The sequence below is a fragment of the Castanea sativa genome, chromosome 11 (assembly GCF_040712315.1).
Source record: "Castanea sativa cultivar Marrone di Chiusa Pesio chromosome 11, ASM4071231v1".
In the NCBI taxonomy this organism is placed as follows: Eukaryota; Viridiplantae; Streptophyta; class Magnoliopsida; order Fagales; family Fagaceae; genus Castanea; species Castanea sativa.
The window spans coordinates 6,752,557-6,770,296 of record NC_134023.1 but is presented as its reverse complement, the minus strand read 5'-3'; the positions used below and the strand labels follow the sequence as shown (position 1 = coordinate 6,770,296).

At 37.0% G+C, this 17,740-nt stretch overlaps 1 protein-coding gene across 7 annotated transcripts; it reads right to left on the bottom strand.

The window, feature by feature from the left end:
- Positions 1 to 256: 256 nt before the first annotated feature.
- On the bottom strand, positions 257 to 15,650 carry LOC142617986 (heat shock protein 90-5, chloroplastic-like). 7 transcript variants are annotated; one of them, XM_075790966.1, is made up of 6 exons: positions 15,152 to 15,608; positions 14,910 to 14,941; positions 14,175 to 14,236; positions 13,478 to 13,616; positions 9,098 to 9,177; positions 8,248 to 8,777 (listed from the first exon to the last, which is right to left on the bottom strand). In XM_075790966.1, the coding sequence occupies exons 3-6, from the start codon at positions 14,192 to 14,194 to the stop codon at positions 8,699 to 8,701; spliced, it is 318 nt and encodes a 105-aa protein (XP_075647081.1). In that variant the 5' UTR covers positions 14,195 to 14,236; positions 14,910 to 14,941; positions 15,152 to 15,608; the 3' UTR covers positions 8,248 to 8,698. The 7 variants fall into 7 exon arrangements, 3 of the variants coding, with proteins under 3 accessions (XP_075647080.1, XP_075647081.1, XP_075647079.1); XM_075790964.1 differs by having other exon boundaries at positions 13,478 to 14,236; positions 15,152 to 15,614; XM_075790965.1 differs by lacking the exons at positions 8,248 to 8,777; positions 9,098 to 9,177 and adding an exon at positions 257 to 496 and having other exon boundaries at positions 13,478 to 14,236; positions 15,152 to 15,615.
- Between the last annotated feature and the right edge of the window lie 2,090 nt (positions 15,651 to 17,740).

The following is a 17,740-nucleotide window of genomic DNA, read 5'->3' as shown; positions in this document are numbered from 1 at the left end:
ACCAACTAGAAATCTTCATTTCCATGATCAAGACAAATCATCTTAGTTGATATGTTATAGTCTTTACAAATGAAACGCTCAATTTCATCACCGACTATGAACTAAACTTCTGAGTTTACAAAGAACTTGTGATTTATATCTTTTGTGACTTTTCACATAAATCAAATACTATGCATCTCATGGATTAAGATAATGTCTCATTAGTTCATTTATAGATAGTCTCATATAATTAAACAATTTAATTATTTATGACGTGTCAATAAAATGGATTTTAGGGCATAAACCTCAACAATTAGATGCTCTTCTTGAGAAAAAACAACGATATGATCGTTGGTAGAAATCTAATAAGATGGCTAAGTGCTATATCTTAGCATCTATCTCAAATGTTCTACAGCATCAAATGCAGGATATAAAACTAGCTTCGAACATCATGCTAAGTCTGAAGGAGATGTTTGGTGAGCAAAGCCATTCTGCAAGGCCGTTCTGAAAGGCCGTTCTGCAAGGCAAGAAACCATGAGACAAATTTATAATACCAAAATGGCTGCAGGAAGTTCAGTGAGGAAGCATTGTCTTAGGATGATTGTTAATCCAAACACATTAGAAGTTTTAGGTGCTGACATTGATGGAGAATCCCAAGTGGATATGATACTCCAGTCACTACCGAAATCATTCAAGGAATTTAGACTTAATTATAATATGAATAAAAATATGTATTCTTTGTTTGAATTAATGAATGAGTTAGTAGCGGTGGAAGACATGCTTGGTACTTCTAGTGTTGAAGCCAATGTGGGTGAAACTTCTACTTCTCAACCTAAGTCGAAAGACAAGGGTAAGAAGAAGAAGAAGAAGAATAAGGACTTCACCAGGCAAGATGGTAAACAAATTGCCTTAAAGGTTTCCGACAAAAGAAAGAAAAATAAAGGAAAGTGTTTCCATTGTGGTGAGAAAGGACATTGGTAGAGGAATTGTCCAAAGTTCAAAGCTGCCAAGAATAAGGGTATGAAAAGTTCCTTTCTTCTTGAAATATGTTTGGTACAGAATCCCACAGATTCCTGGTATGTGGATTCAAGTTGTACTAATCATGTCTGCAATTCTTTGCAGGAGTTTCAAGAGACCAGAAAATTGAATGAAGGGGAATTGTTTCTTACTTTGGCTGATAGGAGCAGGATTCCAGTTGTAGCTGTTGGTGTTGTTAATTTATACTTTGAGTCTAGGGTTTTAATATTGGAAGACTATCTATTTGTACCTAATGTTCGTAGGAATTTAATTTCTGCAACATATTTAGGTAAACATGGATATTGTATTATCCTAAAGGACAATGTTGTAATAAAGAAGGATAAAATATTTATCTGTTCTGGCAATATTGTGGATGGTCTTTATATTTTAACTCTTGATAAGCATGAATTATACAATTCTAAATTAGATAGTAGTTGTCATGTAAAATCATTAAAGAGAAAGTTTTCTTTTACAAATGATGCATATCTTTGGTACTTGTGTTTGGTTTATATTAATTCAAATAGGATTCAAAGACTAATCAAAGATGGACTTTTTACAGCCCATGGACTTTGATGAATTTCTTATTTGCGAATCTTGTTTCGAAGGTAAAATGACCAAATGACCTTTTAATGCAAAAGGTAGAAGAGCCCAAGAGTTGCTTGAATTAGTTTATACAGATGTATGTGGTCCTATGTCAACCCAAGCAAAAGGAGATTATGAGTACTTCATCATTTTTACGGATGATTACTCAAGATATGGTTATGTGTTCCTAATGAGACGGAAGTCCAAAACCTTTGAAAAGTTCAAAGAGTTTAGGGTTGAAGTTGAGAATCAAGTGGGTAAACGCATAAAGGCCATTCGATCTGATTGAGGTGGGGAATACCTTCTTAGGAATTTCAAGGATTACCTAATTCAAAATGGAATTGTCTCCCAATTGACTGCACCTAGAACTCCTTAACAAAATGGTGTAGCAAAAAGAACGAATAGAACTCTTTTGGAAATGGCTAGGTCCACAATGAGTTACTCAACTTTACAAATTTCTTTTTAGGGATATGCCTTAGATACAGCAATACATCTTTTGAATTTAGTTCCATCAAAATCTATTCTCAAAACACCCATGGAATTGTGGAGTGGGTGTAAGCTTAGTATGAGATATCTTCACATTTGGGGTTGACCAGCACATGTACTAAAAGGGAAGTTTGATAAGTTGGAACCAAAATCAGAAGTATGTTTGCTTGTAGGTTATCCAAAAGAAACTAGAGGTTATTTATTCTATAGTCGAAATGATAACAAAGTTTTTGTTAGTACAAATGCTAAATTTTTGAAAATTGACTATATGAATAATTTTACTCCTAGAAGTAGAGTTGTATTGGCTGAAATGAATGAATCTGTAAATCTACAACCATTGGATAAAACTAGGGATGATGTGGCTGTATTGGATACACCATAAGATACTACTCATAAGATGTCTAGTACACATGTGCCTCGTCATAGAGGGAGAATTGTTCGGCCTCTTATAAGATTTATAGGTTTGGGAGAAACTTACGAAACTATCCCAGAAGAGGCTGAATCGAATCCCTACACTTATGAAGAGGCAATAAATGATATAGATGTACATTATTGAGTCAATGCTATGAAATCTGAATTGGATTCCATGTATTCCAATCAAATTTAGGATCTTGTAGAGGCGCCTAATGACATTAAACATGTTGGTTGCAAATGGGTTTACAAGAGGAAGAGAGGGATAGATGAAAATGTTGAAACCTTTAAAGTAAAGCTAGTGGCGAAAGAGTATACATAATAAGAAGGTATTGATTATGATGAAACCTTTTCACCAGTAGCCATGCTTAAATCTATCAGAATTCTCTTATCCATTGCTGCTCATTATGATTACGAAATTTGGCAAATGGATGTCAAGATTGCATTTCTTAATGGCAATCTTGAAGAGGAAATCTATATGATGCAACCAGAATGTTTCAAGAGCATATGGTATGCCATTTATGCACTTAAGCAAGCATCTAGGTCATGGAACATTAGATTTGATTAAGCAATCAAGTCATTTGGTTTTGAACAAAATCTTGATAAACCATGTGTGTACAAAAGACATCAAGATAAAGTAGTAATGTTCCTAGTGCTTTATGTTGATGATATTCTACTCATTGGGAATGATGTAGGGGTAATGTCATCGGTTAAAGTTTGGTTGTCAAGCCAATTTGATATGAAGGACTTGGGTGAGGCTAACTTTATTCTAGGGATCAAGCTTTGGCGAGATCGCAAGAATAAGATGTTAGGCTTATCACAAGCTGGATATATAGATAAGCTTCTGGAATGGTTTAGCATGCAAAACTCCAAGAAATGATTTCTTCCTTTCAGACATAGAGTTCCTCTGTCTGATGACCAAAGGCCTAAGACTCAAGAGGAAGAAAATATGATGAGACAAGTTCCTTATGCTTCTACAGTGAGAAGTCTCATGTATGCCATGCTTTGTACTAGACCTGATATCTGTTATTCAATTGGTATGGTCAACCAATATCAATCAAATCCAAGACAAAAACATTGGCAAGCTATATAGCATATTCTCAAGTATCTACGGAGAACGAGAGATTATATGCTTGTTTACCATAGTGAGAATATGATTCCCATTGGCTATACAGATTCAGATTCTTAATCGGATTTAAATTTCAGAAAATCCACATCAAGTTGTGTATTCACCATGGAAGGTGGAGCCATAAGTTGGAGGAGTGTTAAGCAATCTTGTATTGCAAACTCCACCATGGAAGCTAAATATGATGCTGCTTGTGAAGCAACAAAGGAAATTGTTTGGCTCAAGAAATTCCTTTCTGATCTTGGTGTTGTGAGAATGGAACAAGCTCCTATCACATTATTTTGTGACGATAGTGGAGCGGTTGCTTAATCCAAAAATCCAAGAAATCACAAGAAAGGAAAGCACATTGAGAGAAAATACCACATCATCTGAGACATTGTTGCTCGTGGAGATGTAGTGGTAGCAAAGATTGAAAGTGCATATAATCTAGCAGATCCCTTTACCAAAACCTTGCCTCAAAGGACTTTCGAGTCACATTTGGAAGCAATGGGAGTTAGATTAATGCACAATAGTCTTTAGGACAAGTGGGAGATTGTTAGGATTAGTGCCCTTAAATCCTATTGTATGATGCTATGTATGATATTATGTATGACATTGTGTATGACTTAATATTGTGATTAATAAAGTTGTTTTATTATTATCTAAAATAATAGTAACATGAATATTAGGACATTATCATATAGTCCATGAGATGCATAATATGTGATTTATGTGATTTAGTCACAGAAGATATAAGTCACAAGTTCTTTGTAAACTCATAATTTATAGTTCGTAGTCGGTAATAAAATTGGGCATTTTATCTGCGAAGACTATAACTTATCAACTTAGATGATTTGTCTTAATCATGAAAATTGAGACTTCTAGTCGATATGTTTTAAGAGTTAAGACATATTGAACTGGACCGCTGTGAGATTTATTATTTTCCTAACGACTGTCAAATGAATAATAAATCTCATGACTTCTATATGCATGAACTTTTAATCTTGAGAGAATAATGGACATGATCATGAGATAAGACATATGCATGATCTAAAGTAACGGTCAAAACCTCAGTATGTTACGCAACCACATTTAGTGTTGATGGAACATATATTCTCAAGATGGAATTCATAATCTCTTAACGGAGATATAAAATATTCCCTTGAGATAAGTTTAATAGATTTGGTTATTCAGAGTGTTAGGCCTAACCACTTTAGTAAAGCATTACCAAAGTATATATTTATAAAATTAGATTTCATAAATATATAATGAATAACTTAAAGGATTAAACCGGGTACTCAAGAATTAAGATGTAGTAATTTTCAAAGTGGCAATCAATATTTTATGACTTTGTATTATTACGAATATTTTATGAAGGGGTTGCACATACAATAAAATCTTGGGATATAATTTATTAAAAAGGCCTAGAGTGCAATTATATTTATATAGTGGTATTAAATATAATTAATGGTAACTTTGGATTTGTCAAGAGTTGACGGAAAAGCTCAAGGCCCATTGGAGCTAGTGTCTTATTGGTCTTTTTTGGTCCCACTCCAAGCCACACACTAAAGCCCAATTGGAAAGGCCCAATAGGCCAGCCCAATTATATAATCAGTTAATTATAAAAGGGAAAAACATACAGAATTTTTATTAGTGATATAAAAAATGGTGTGTATGTGAGAGTGAGACACACTTTCATTCTCCCTTTGAAAACTGATTGAGAGACCACATCTTGGGCGTAAAGTGGAATTGAAGTGAAGATTAAAAGTATTCCCGAGTACTTCAATCTTTGGTTTTGAATTTCACCACACTAAGGTACGCTATCTTGTTCTCAAATTTTGAAATTTACATAGTGCATGTTATCAATCATAAATGAAATAGATCTTTATTTGTTGCTTTCGCTATGTGTTTTGTATGAGATATAAAACCAATTTTTTTCCTTCACTGAATCCTTTTGAGTGAGCTCCAGGGTTCCCTCTCTTACCTTCTTGTGAAAAAGCCTACGGAGGGTCCAGTAGTCCTTGGTGGAGTGCTTGACATAATAATGAATTTTGCAAAACAAGGGGTTCTTCCTTTCTTCCTCAGTTGGTGGCCTGGACACGGTACATGACCTAACAATTCCATCCCCAATTCATTTGTCCAGGACATGGTTCAATTCTTCTGTGGTACATGGGATTACTGGTGGTTCCTTGAACACTTTCCCATCAGGCCTCTTCCTTTTTTCTCCCATTGATGCTATCATGGCTTGAGGTACTGGCACCCTCTTTGTCCTCATGGTCTGTGCTGTCCTTGTAGTTCTTTGCAAAAAGTCTACAAACTGGGTTATGCATAAATTCTCAAGGTTAAGCCTGTAATCAAAGATCATGTTGGACATGCAAGTTTCCACGAGCTCCTTCTTTTCATGGTCTCTATAGTAGTCCAGGGAAATATCTTCAAATCTCTTAATGTATTAGACAAGATCCTCTCCAGGCCTTTGCCTCACCATTTGAAGGCTTTGGAAGGTGACCTTGTCTTCACCCGGGTAATATTTCGCGCAAAACCTCTCCATCATTTTGTCCCAAGTCTTAATGGACCTAGGCTTCAGGGTGGTGTACCACGTATATGCTCTGTCCACTAAGGATTTAACAAACTCCCTTAGGCACAGCTCTCTACCCCCTGCGTAAGGTCCCATAGTATGGATAAACCTACTCACATGTTCCACAACACTCCAATTTCTTCCATTAAAAGGATGGAATTTCAGGGGTTCATATCCTTTAGGATACAGCTTCCCAAGGAGTTCTGGCGGGAATGGGGGATCCCAAGAAAATTTCTTGGGGATCCTTGAGAGTTTTTCCCTTTTCTGCTTCAAGAGGGCATTGATATCTGTTAACGTCAGATACTGGGGGTTAGCTCCCCCTCCTATTGTTGACCTTCCCTCAGGTTGGGCTCTGTCCTGGTTGACCCCAAGGGGGATGTTATCCCTGATTTCCTGAGTCCTACCTTCTTTGAGGAGACGAATCTCTTGCTACAAATCCTTTAGCATCTCTGCCATTCGAACTACAGGGTCTGGTTCTTGTCCTGTGTGCCTTTGTCCTGATACAACTTCTTGTTCTACTAGAGGCACCTCATTTCTTTGTCTAGATTCAGATGCCGCAAGTGGCACATTGATACCTTTGCTGTTCCTTACTCTCGGAGACATGCTCTACGAAGCGACTGCTTTTTCCCTGCTCTTTACCCAGTCCCCAGCAGAGTCGCCAAAATGTGAGGGTCCCTTTTTTTACAGTGTCCAGCCCAAATTCAAGCAAGGACCTAGGGCCCTCTTGTTGTAGTTCGAAGGGACTGAGCTTGGCTCACCACAGCTAAATGGTCTGTTTACAAACCAAGTGGTGCACAGGGCAAGGCTCCTACAACACGCATACACTAGCAAGTGAGAATATATGTATTGCACAATAAGAAAACAGCAAAGGAAGGCAAGGTAATAAAGAAAAAAAAATAATTGTTAGGGATCCTCAAATCAATAAGAAATACTCAATTAGTTTCCTTAATTATGGATTACAATGTGCTCACTAAGTCGTGATACAAGGTCCAAATAAGCTCAAAAATTATAGACTTAGATGGCTATCTAAACCTCTAAAACTTGCAAAGTTTGAATTCTTTTGAATTCAAGTATTATCCTATAATGGTTGTTTCTGGGATACTAGGAGATATTTCCTCATTTTCTTAGAGTTTTGACAGAGTTTTATGATTCTATTATGATTTCACTATTGATGAATCATGCCTTTCACTATTGCTGCTTCTTCCTTTTATAGTGTCACCTTAGGGCTCTGGGGTACCATTGGTTCCCTCTCTTTGCTTTCCTAGATAATAGAGCCCGTAGCGTGCCAACGGCTTTGATGGCTGACCCATTCCTTGTTTCTCATAGTTCTCTTCTTTTGGTGCTTTTTCTCCAAAAGCCCCTTGCTAACCTTCCATTCTAAAGCATCTTCAGGGGAGCTGACCTTCAACTTCACTTCTTCTAAGGTTTCTTTATCTTCCTTTTTTTCAAACTTAGCCTTTTAGCAGCCCCTCCTTTTTGTCATTTTTTTCCCAGTGAGCCAAGCCCTTCTTTGCCAAATTGAAGGTTTTCCTAGCTACTTCCCTTTATGGTTCGTCTTTCTGGGTTCTCCGAGGTACCGGCCTTTTGCTCATGAGTTGTTGCTCTCCAAGCCCTCTGGTTTCGTGCTGCATCACTAAGTGCTTGAGAAGGACATATCTGTCCTTCGTTCCTTGTGCCTTTTGGTTCCCCTTTTGAGCTGTCTTAATCCCTCTTTGGCCATGCTACACGCCCCAGGGATCCCAGGCCCTTGGCAGTCTCCGAGATCCGAGCCCAGCTTTTTCTACTGGACTTTCCTTGGTCCTTTGATTTTGGCAGGCTGAGCCCTTTTCTTTCTTCCCTTTGTTTCATGGATTCTAAAACCGTCCCCTTCATGGATCTTGGGCCTCAAATCCATTGGGCCTACCATCCTTTTCTTTTTGTGAGCCCAACCTTTTTTTCCTCAATTTTACTTTCCATGAGTTGGCTCAATGTGCTGTTTCTTTGGGCCTTGTGTCATGATTTTTTAGACCTTAACAACTGTCACGACCCAAATCCATGGAACATTGAATTAGATGCATGACTAACCTACTGAACTTATATAACCCAATAAACATAATTGATCCAAAATAAATTTAAAATTCCATAGAAACAAGTACTTTTAAAAACCTCTTACAAAAATATAAACTCCACAAAATCGAAAATAATCTCCACTATGTAAAACATGAATTACAAAATAAAAGTAACTGAAATTCTATAAGTCTTCAAGTAATACTTAAGTCGCCTACAACTTCCACGCTCTACCTTGCACCTTACTAAGTGATCCAAAGGTTCTATATTTTTATGAAACGACCTAAGGAAAAGTGTTAGCCACATATGTATTATATTCCAAAAGGACTAGTCACAATTGAGACTCCTTGTAATTGTTAATAAAGTCTAGTTCAACCCAGTAAATACCCGATGTGGGACTCATCACACACCCACACACATCACACACCCACACACATCACACAATCAATCAAAATGGGGCATCACAATCTCCTCCACTTAAATCCCTAGCGTCCTCATTAGGGCCTACTTTGTGGGATAGTGTCTTCGAGTCCACACGGGGTTACCGAGCCGGCTCTGATACCATATGGAACAAACCTGAAATCACCCATATAATATTAAATTGAAAATGAACAAGACAATTACAATTTCAATACTATTTCAAACCTCATTTCGATTTATCTATTGAAATGAAATATTTCAATACTAGCGTATCTTTTTGAAGTTTCTAGTAAAATCCTAAATACCAATAAAGTTATATATATATATATATATATATATATATATATATATATATATATATATATATATATATATATATATATTACAAAATTTATATCTTAATTTTGTATGACATAATATTATAGCATATCAAATTATTAAAAATCTATTAAGTACATTCTTAGTATCATCATTACATAATAGTATAAAACTCTGCTACCATCCAAAAGTATAGCCCCTGTAGTAAGGATGGATGAAACTGATTGTTTTTGATATCCTACGTGACAAATCCAAAATAATGGAGTATTAGAAGCAAATACCACATTCTCTTATGCCTGAAACAAATACCAAGCATAACAAACTACAATGGAAACGTGATTCATTTTACCAACCAAAAAGAACCAAATTGTTGATGTTCAATTGTCATGTACTTCAAGCATTTTATCATGTAAGTGTAACATCCATTGGGGAAAAAAATATCAACAAAATGGAGCTCCAACAGAGAACAAGTCAAATAGATATCCAATGGCATGATGGAAAGTTAGCAATACTATTCCTCATTGTTAAATAACAGTTTAATGACAAAAGAATTTATAGCTTAATTCCCATTTAGCTCCAAATCTCTCTCTCTTATATATATATAAAAGAATTCCTATTCTTGGAGTTTACTCGTTTGAGATATGGTCCAACGCGATATAGTCTTTTAGTTAGGGATGGCAATTTAAATCCGACCCACGGATACCCGGTCTAGCCCGACCCTAATGGGCCGGGTTTTACCCGGTCCGATAAACAATAGGGTCGGGTATGGATTTAAAAAAAAAAAACCCGAAGCGGGTCCGGGTCGGGTTCGGGTTTTATAAAAAAAATCCAGACCCGACCCGGAACCCGACCCGGATAAATACCCGGTTAAATACCCGGTATATTACATTACTAAAATACCCCTTATATATATATATATATATATATATATATATACATATATATTCTGATTTTGTATTGAAACCCTAGTCTCTACTCTCTACTCACTGTCACTGCACACACACTCAGCCAGCCGCCTCTCTCACGCTCAGCCCTGCCCTCTCGCCAGCCGCCCTCTTGCCTCAGCACACAGCCCTCTCGCCTCAGCAGACAGCCCTCTCGCCTCGCCTCGCCTCGCATCGCCTCGCCTCGCGCCTCGCCTCGCCTCGCGCCTCGCCTCGCATCGCCTCGCCTCGCCTCGCATCGCCTCGCCTCGCGCCTCGCCTCGCATTGCCTCGCCTCGCCTCGCGCCTTGCCTCGCGCCTCGCCTCGCGGCCTCGCCGTCTCGCTCGCCTCAGCCCGCAGCCTTCGCGGCCTCGCCTCGCAACCTCGAAGTCGCGGCCTCGCCTCGCATCACGGTTTTTGTGTACCCGTGGCGTTGAATCATATCAAGACCAGCCCGAGGAAAAAAAAAAAAAAAAAAAGCTTGATTGTGATGTAAATTTGATTGATTCTTTCAGAGGTAAAGTAGTGATTTTCTTTTTTTTATCAAAATCCCATGCTTCAAATTGTTGTGATTGTTCTTTGTATAGTGGGGTGGGAGAGTTTCTGATTGAATTGAATTGTAATTGTATTGGATGAGTTTGGTTTTTGGATTGGGAAATTAATGGGTAACACGTGAGATTGATGGGCTTCAAAATTTTTTTTGTTTTTGGTTGGGCCAAATTTGGGCCCAATAAGTTAAACGGGCCCCGTGGGGCCCGCGGGGCCCGGCGGGGCGGGTCTGGGCCCCGAGAAAAAAACCCGATTATTATTCGGGTCGGGTCCGGGTTTTGGGTCTTGGCCCGCGGGTCGGGTCCGGGTATGCAAAAACCCGGCCCGAACCCGACCCGTTGCCATTCCTACTTTTAGTACGATAATAACTCTTATGCTTTGTGGTCTAATGCTAACGGTGAAAAGGTGAGTGCTTGGGATGATTTTTGGCTTCCTTCTGGTCCCCTTCGGCACCGGATTGAAAGGCATCTTGCTGAAGAAGAGGACAAACTATCAGTGAAGATGTTGCTGGACAATAGGAGTTTCATATCCTTTAATCTCCCTGAGAGCATTTCACAAGAAATTCAAGGCATTTCAGTCAATGTTAACCCAAATCAAGAGGACGTCCTTGTTATTTGGATCATTTTCTCTTAAATCAACTTATCTTATCGCTAAAGGTTTAAACTTACTGAACCTTGAGATTAATCCCAGCCAATGGGTGTGAAAATCCAGTACGTCGCCAAGAATCAAATTTTTCCTCTAGCTGTGTTCATCGCAGCATCTCCACCCGGGAAGTTCTTGGTTCAAGAGGTTTTAACCTTGATACGACTTGTGAGTTGTGAGTTGTGTGGTTTGGCTCCAGAAACTATCCTTCACACCCTTCGAGACTGTGGGATGGCGAGGAGAGTTTGGCATGACCTGGGCATAGGTGAGGCAAATCTGGAATTTTTTAGTCTTCCCTTAGTAGACTGGTTAGAGACATATTGTAGTTCTGCTGATTTCTTCCCTAGACCCCTCATTCCTTGGAAAATCCTGTTTCCCCAAACCATTAGAATCATTTGGCTTCAACGAAACGAGGTTGTTTTCCAAGCCAAGAGTACGGAGATCGGTACGTGTGCCCTCTGCATTAAGATAAGTGCTGAGTTCTATGCTATATTGCCAAATAGTCTGATTAAGCCGAATAGAATCCAGATTCAGGTGAAATGGAGCAAGCCCGAAGAGGGATGGGTAAAATTGAATACGGACAAATCCGTTTATGGGAATCCTAAGAAGGCCGGAGGAGGCGGTATCCTTTGGAACAGTGCAAGGGACTGGGTTGCTAGGTTTGTGAAGAAGTTTGGGAATATCTCCAGTATCATGGCGAAGCTTTGGGCGTTTAGGGAAGGCCTCGTTATGGCCAAGCAATTGGGAATAGAGAATATTTGTGTAGATCTAGATGCTGAATTTCTTGTATACCTTATCACTAAACTGTCCATTGTAAATCTTAACTTAGAACCCTCTTGTCTAATTGCAGGAACCTAATGAAGTTGTACCCTAACTGCTCTATGAAACATGTATATCGAGAAGCTAATAGCTGTACTGACAGATTAGCTAGGATGGAGGCTGAGCTTACTTCAAACCATCTCTTTTTGTATAACCCACCGCTTGTGGTGGTTGATTTGCAGGCCATGAACAAAGCTAGCCATGTTTGTAATAGACTTGTTATTCCTTAGTTAATATCATGCGTCATATAACAAAAAAAAGTGTGGATCCCATGGTTTTTGGTAACTCAATTATGAGTTTTGGATCATATCACTCAAAACACTTCTAAACCAAACAAGCCCTTAGCCATCGGGCTCCTAGCAAGCTCAGGGACAGCTTGAATTATACATTGTATTCATATATAGCGTGACTGAATTATATGCTTATATGCATATATAACGTGATTGAGGTCAAAGTTCCTTTCAATAGTTTACTTTATCCAGCACTTTTCTTTTATAAGTTAATCTGATGGTAAACACTGTTTTAACACCCTTCAACACACCTGAAAAATATTCAATTCAATATCTCCAAAATTGATATTTTGTGTGCTTTCTTTGATAGGTACTTATCACAGAGGTAGTCAATCTAATTGTATTCAAAATTGATATCAGAGAAACAGAGATAGTCAATCTAATTTGTAATTACTAATTTTGTATTGTGTCCATTTGACATTTTTGCAGTACTGTAGAAGAAGTTGTACCATAGTTGGTCTGCAGAAGAAGCTATGCCATTGTAAAAGTGGGTGTTTGCAATATGTTTAAAAGAAAAAATAGATCAAATACAAAAAATGTAATGGTTTGTTGATAAGGGCTTCAAAATCATTTTCTTGTTTATTTGATTTACTTGCTCAACACAGCCGCTCTATCATTACCTGACACATTGCCAAAAACTGATATATGCAATATATGACTAAAATGTTAATCATTCTTCCATAACAACTAAAAAAACAATCATTGTTACCTGGCACATTGCCAAAACTTGATATATGCTATGACCAAAATATTAATAATTCTTCCATAACAGTTAACAACACAACCACTCTGTCATTACTTGGCACATTGCCAAAACCTGATATATGCAATATATGACCAAAATGATATTCATTATTCCATAACAACTAATAGTACACCCATTAAAAAAATAAAAAATAAAAAACAATCACCTGGCACATTGCCAAACTTGATATATGCAATACATGACCAAAATGTCATTCTTCCATAACAACTAACAATACAATCACTGTCATCACTTGGCACATTGCTAAAACTTGATATATGCAATATATGACCAAAATATTAATAATTCATTTTGATATTCAAAAAATCGAATTTTGATATTCATTTTTTTTAAAAGAAGGATAAGAAGAAACAAAATTTGAGTGCAAAAAGATCAATTATATTGGTAAGAAGAAATAATAAGTGGAAGTTATTGGATAGAGTTGTAGCAGTAAGAATAAAAGACTCTACTTTTGAAACTTTGATATCCCTATACTATATATGTTATTCAGTCAAAAACAAGCAAAGAGGATATACGAAATTGAAAGGGAAAATGGAAAAGAGACAGACCTCAGCTTGGTACTCAAAATTCTCACAGGGAGTGTCAGCTGCCTCTTTCTCGGCCACAACGGCAGCCTCGCACCACAATGCAAACTGGTGGTTTCTTCTCTCATACTTCCACTTCAACCCAGAAGAAGAAAAGCACTTTCTGAGACCATTTTGTGGCACAAAGGCAGTTGTGAGATTTAAAACCCTGTTCTTATTGCTGTTTCTCAGTAAAAATGAGGAGGTTGAGGGAAGTGAAGCAAGAGATGCAGTAGCTAGGCTTCTACTCAGCACTGAAGCCATTGAAAACCCCTTTCTTCTAAATTCTCATAGAAAGTAAAAGGTGCTAAGTGGCAAATTGACAGAGAATTGTTAAGGAATTTCTCCTTGTTCTTCTTTTCTTATCCAAATTCTTTGGTTTTGGTATTGGTAAGACCATTTATAGAACTACCTATGCTAGAGTTGTTGATTGTGTTTAAATATATTTATAGCTACAATGCACATTCAAGAAATGAAAACTAAAACAAGCTAATACCTACTTAAATGCAATCACAACATCAAAACCCACTTCATGTGAATATGGCAAAGAGACATAACACAAATTAAAAGGCAAATGAACTTACCAAACACTTGTAATTTGAACTCACACACGTTCTAGCTTTCAATCCCACAAATTGTGAAAAAACTGCTAGAACAATTACATTAATAAGTTCAATCTCACCTGCTACCTCCATCATTCATCGCATTAGTTCTTGAGTCAAATCTATCCTTTGGACGGGGTTTCTGTAAATTTATCAAACATAACTAATCAAGACAAAATCTGATTTGTTCTAAAGAACTAAAAGCTTGATAAGATGAATTAGAGTTGATAGGAAAACTACTAGGGGCTTAGGGAATGAATAACGGGGTCCCTATAATAATAATAAAAAGAACAAGTCAATCATCCATTGATTGTACAATAACAACTCAAAATAGATAGTCAGTCATCAATAACTTGCTATTCATAATGGGTTTTCAGATTCTTGCATAAGCAATGAAGCTTCCAAGGATTAATAAAGTGCCTAAAAAGGATTTAGCTTTCAAGGGAAGTATCACACCCGTGTTTTCTAAACAAAAACTTATCATAAATCTCTCACAGCTTGAACCATCATCCAACTCAAGATACAAAGTTTACATTCTACAACCATCTTTGAGATTGGAAACATGAATTCGTGATTCAGCCAACAACTGACAGAGTATCTATTATAAAAAATGCAAGTCAGTATAAAAAAAATGCAAGTCAGTTTCATTCTCAATGCTCGGTACCATATATTGCACTTATGCTGATAATTAAATGGTAAGACCCTTCTACATATTCAATCTCAAGAATTATTTCATAAAAATTAACAAAATTCATTATCAAAGAACATTTGATGGGAACAAAAACAAGCCGCAAAGCACACCCCAAGACACTTACTTTATTAGCTTGACCATCCTTTGTAGTAGACTCTGAAACAAAACACAAAGCCATCTAAGAAAGATACAAAAACCTATACATAGGCATATACACAGGAAGAGGGAGAGAGAGAGAGAGAGAGAGAGAGAGGGAACCTTGGGGGTTTGGGGAGAGAGAGGAAGTGAGGGAGAATTTAAATATTCACCCTAAAATTTTCCTAGGAACCAAACATTACAATTTATAAACAAAACATGAAAACACACCGATTTTCCTCCATTGAAGAATCGAGACAAATTAGGCAAAATGATCTTCGTGTCACAGTGGCGATTGAGCTCGAAACCCTAGAAATTTGGGGAAGATTAGATGAGGTAGGCGAAGCATTGAGGAGTTGATGGAAGACTTCGACTTCGATTTTGTGAGCGACGATGAGATAGAGCCACCGCATTGAGAGACCAACAGCTATCCAATTGCCAAGACCTAGAGCTTCGAAATTTCCATGATTGAGAGCTATGGAATTAGCTTTGAAATTTCTAAGTTTTGTGTGAGAGAGATTTGAGCTACAAGAGAGAAAATGAGAAACTATGAGAACTATCTATAAAACTTTGATTTGTTCTTTAGCATTATATAAGTTCAATGTTTCTAATTTTCAACACTGACAACCATAGATAAAAGATGTAGTTTATCTTCTATATTCGTCAAGCCTATGGATAAAACTTTTATTCAATTTTTTTTTACACTTATTTCAACAGTTGTGCCAACTGTGGAAATAAGTATGGTTAATTTCCTTATTTTGATCAACAGTTGAGTACAACCGTAGAAACTTAGGGGTTTTATTAACATATTTTAGTAACTGTAGATAAAAAAAAAAAATGTAGAAAAAACTCAAGTTTGTTGCAGTGATTGATGTCGACATCTGCAAATGAAACTATAGACAAATGAGTTGCAAATAAGCCTAGTAAAAGGACAAAACTAAAAACCATATAACCAAGTAGAAGGACAAAACGAATAGAGTTAGGTAACCTATGGCTTGGAGATACTAGTAGAAGGATAAAACCATAAACAATGGTTGTGGATTGCATACAACATTGACAGAGTTGGGTAACCTGTATGTTGTGTAGATAGCACCCCAGGACTTAAATCAATAACAGTAAATAAGCGGAAATTAAATAACAAGCACACACAAAGAACAAAAAAAATTACTTGGTTCGACAAACTGCCTACCTCCATGGCGACGACGGAAAAATTTCACTATAAAAATAGGGAGATACAATAATGCACAAGAACACTCTCAAGAAACCAAAATCGCAATTACACCCTAGAACTCTCTCACATAAACAATAAGATTAGAAGCTGACTGCCTCTCTTTTCTCTATTTTCTCTTATGCGGCTTGTACATTTTTAGATCCCTTAAAACAAAACCAAATTAACCTAGTTATTTAGCCAAGTGTTTAACTTAGGTAAAGTATGCAGATCTAGGTTAACACATATAAATCATATCATATAAAGCAGCGAAAATATAAAGAACACAATGATATGATGACGCAAGAAAACCAAACCGGTAAAAAACCTGGGGAGGATTTAACCTAGCTATCCTTAAGGTAAAAATGAAGTCACTATGAAAGAATTGAAATTTATACAATAGCAACTTAGACCACTAACATCCTATTGCTACCTTGAGTAGGAAACTTACTACCACGACCACGTGATAGCTCTAAGTCCATAGACTACTTCTTTCTTAAATTCTCAGCAAGCACAAGCACTCCCGCTTGTATATCTTTAAGCTCTTGAATCTGCAACTGAATTGATCACCAAGCTCTTAACATCAATCTAGATCTTGATAACCCTCTAGATCTCACAAGAGATTCATACACACAACATAAAGAGCATAACAAAAAGACTTTAGAAAGCTTTTGGGTACAAACCCTAGATACAAAAAGAGGCACACTCTTCTCTCTCTTAGAAGCCTTTAAAAACGTGCTTAGGGTTTTCTTTATATAGTGGGAGAAGTAGATCTATAACCCTAATCCTTACCGAGCTTGAATTGCTGTTTGGGCTTAATTAAAATTCTGCAGATACGACTTTCGATCGGTCGAGCCTGTCTTTCAATTGATCGAACCAGGCAGTTTCTGAAATCTTCTTTCTGTAGCTTGTATGTTCTTGTGTGTTCACGATTTTCCAATTGTTCTAAACTTTTAGAACCTAAAAATCTCCCTTTTGGCAATTCGTGACAAAACTTTCATATAAAATGAAATGCTCAAATACAAGAACAACCCAATACAATAAAATGTCCAATTACATCACAAATCCCAATCTATGACTCCTAACCTAGAATTTGCAATAAGAATGTAGAAGGTCTTGATCAGAATGTACCTGTCTTTCCTGAAAACACTCAAAAAACACATCTCTACATGTGTGGAAAGAAAGACATATAAACAATAATATGAAACAGAATATAAAAACAAAAGTAAATTATAACTCTCCCACTAAGTTAGATACATCAAAAAGTTTTTATATTCCCCCCCCCCTTTCAAAAACAATATTATCTCTCCCTAAACAAGATCTCACATTTTATCTATTTCTCCCCCTTTTTGTCACGTGTTGACAAAGACAACTCAAACAAAGAGTAAATAGAAAACATACGCAACAAAAGTCAAGAGAAAATAGGGAATCAAGGAAACAAAGGAAGAGCAACAACTCCCCTTAGGTTTTAAAAACAGATTTCTCCCCCTATAAAAATAGGAAAAACAAAACATGTTTTAGGAAAACAATTTTGGGGAAAATTTAGGAGGTGGGGAAATTAAAAACACACAAACCTAACTTAAAAAAATTGAGGATTCCCTTGAAGAAAAATA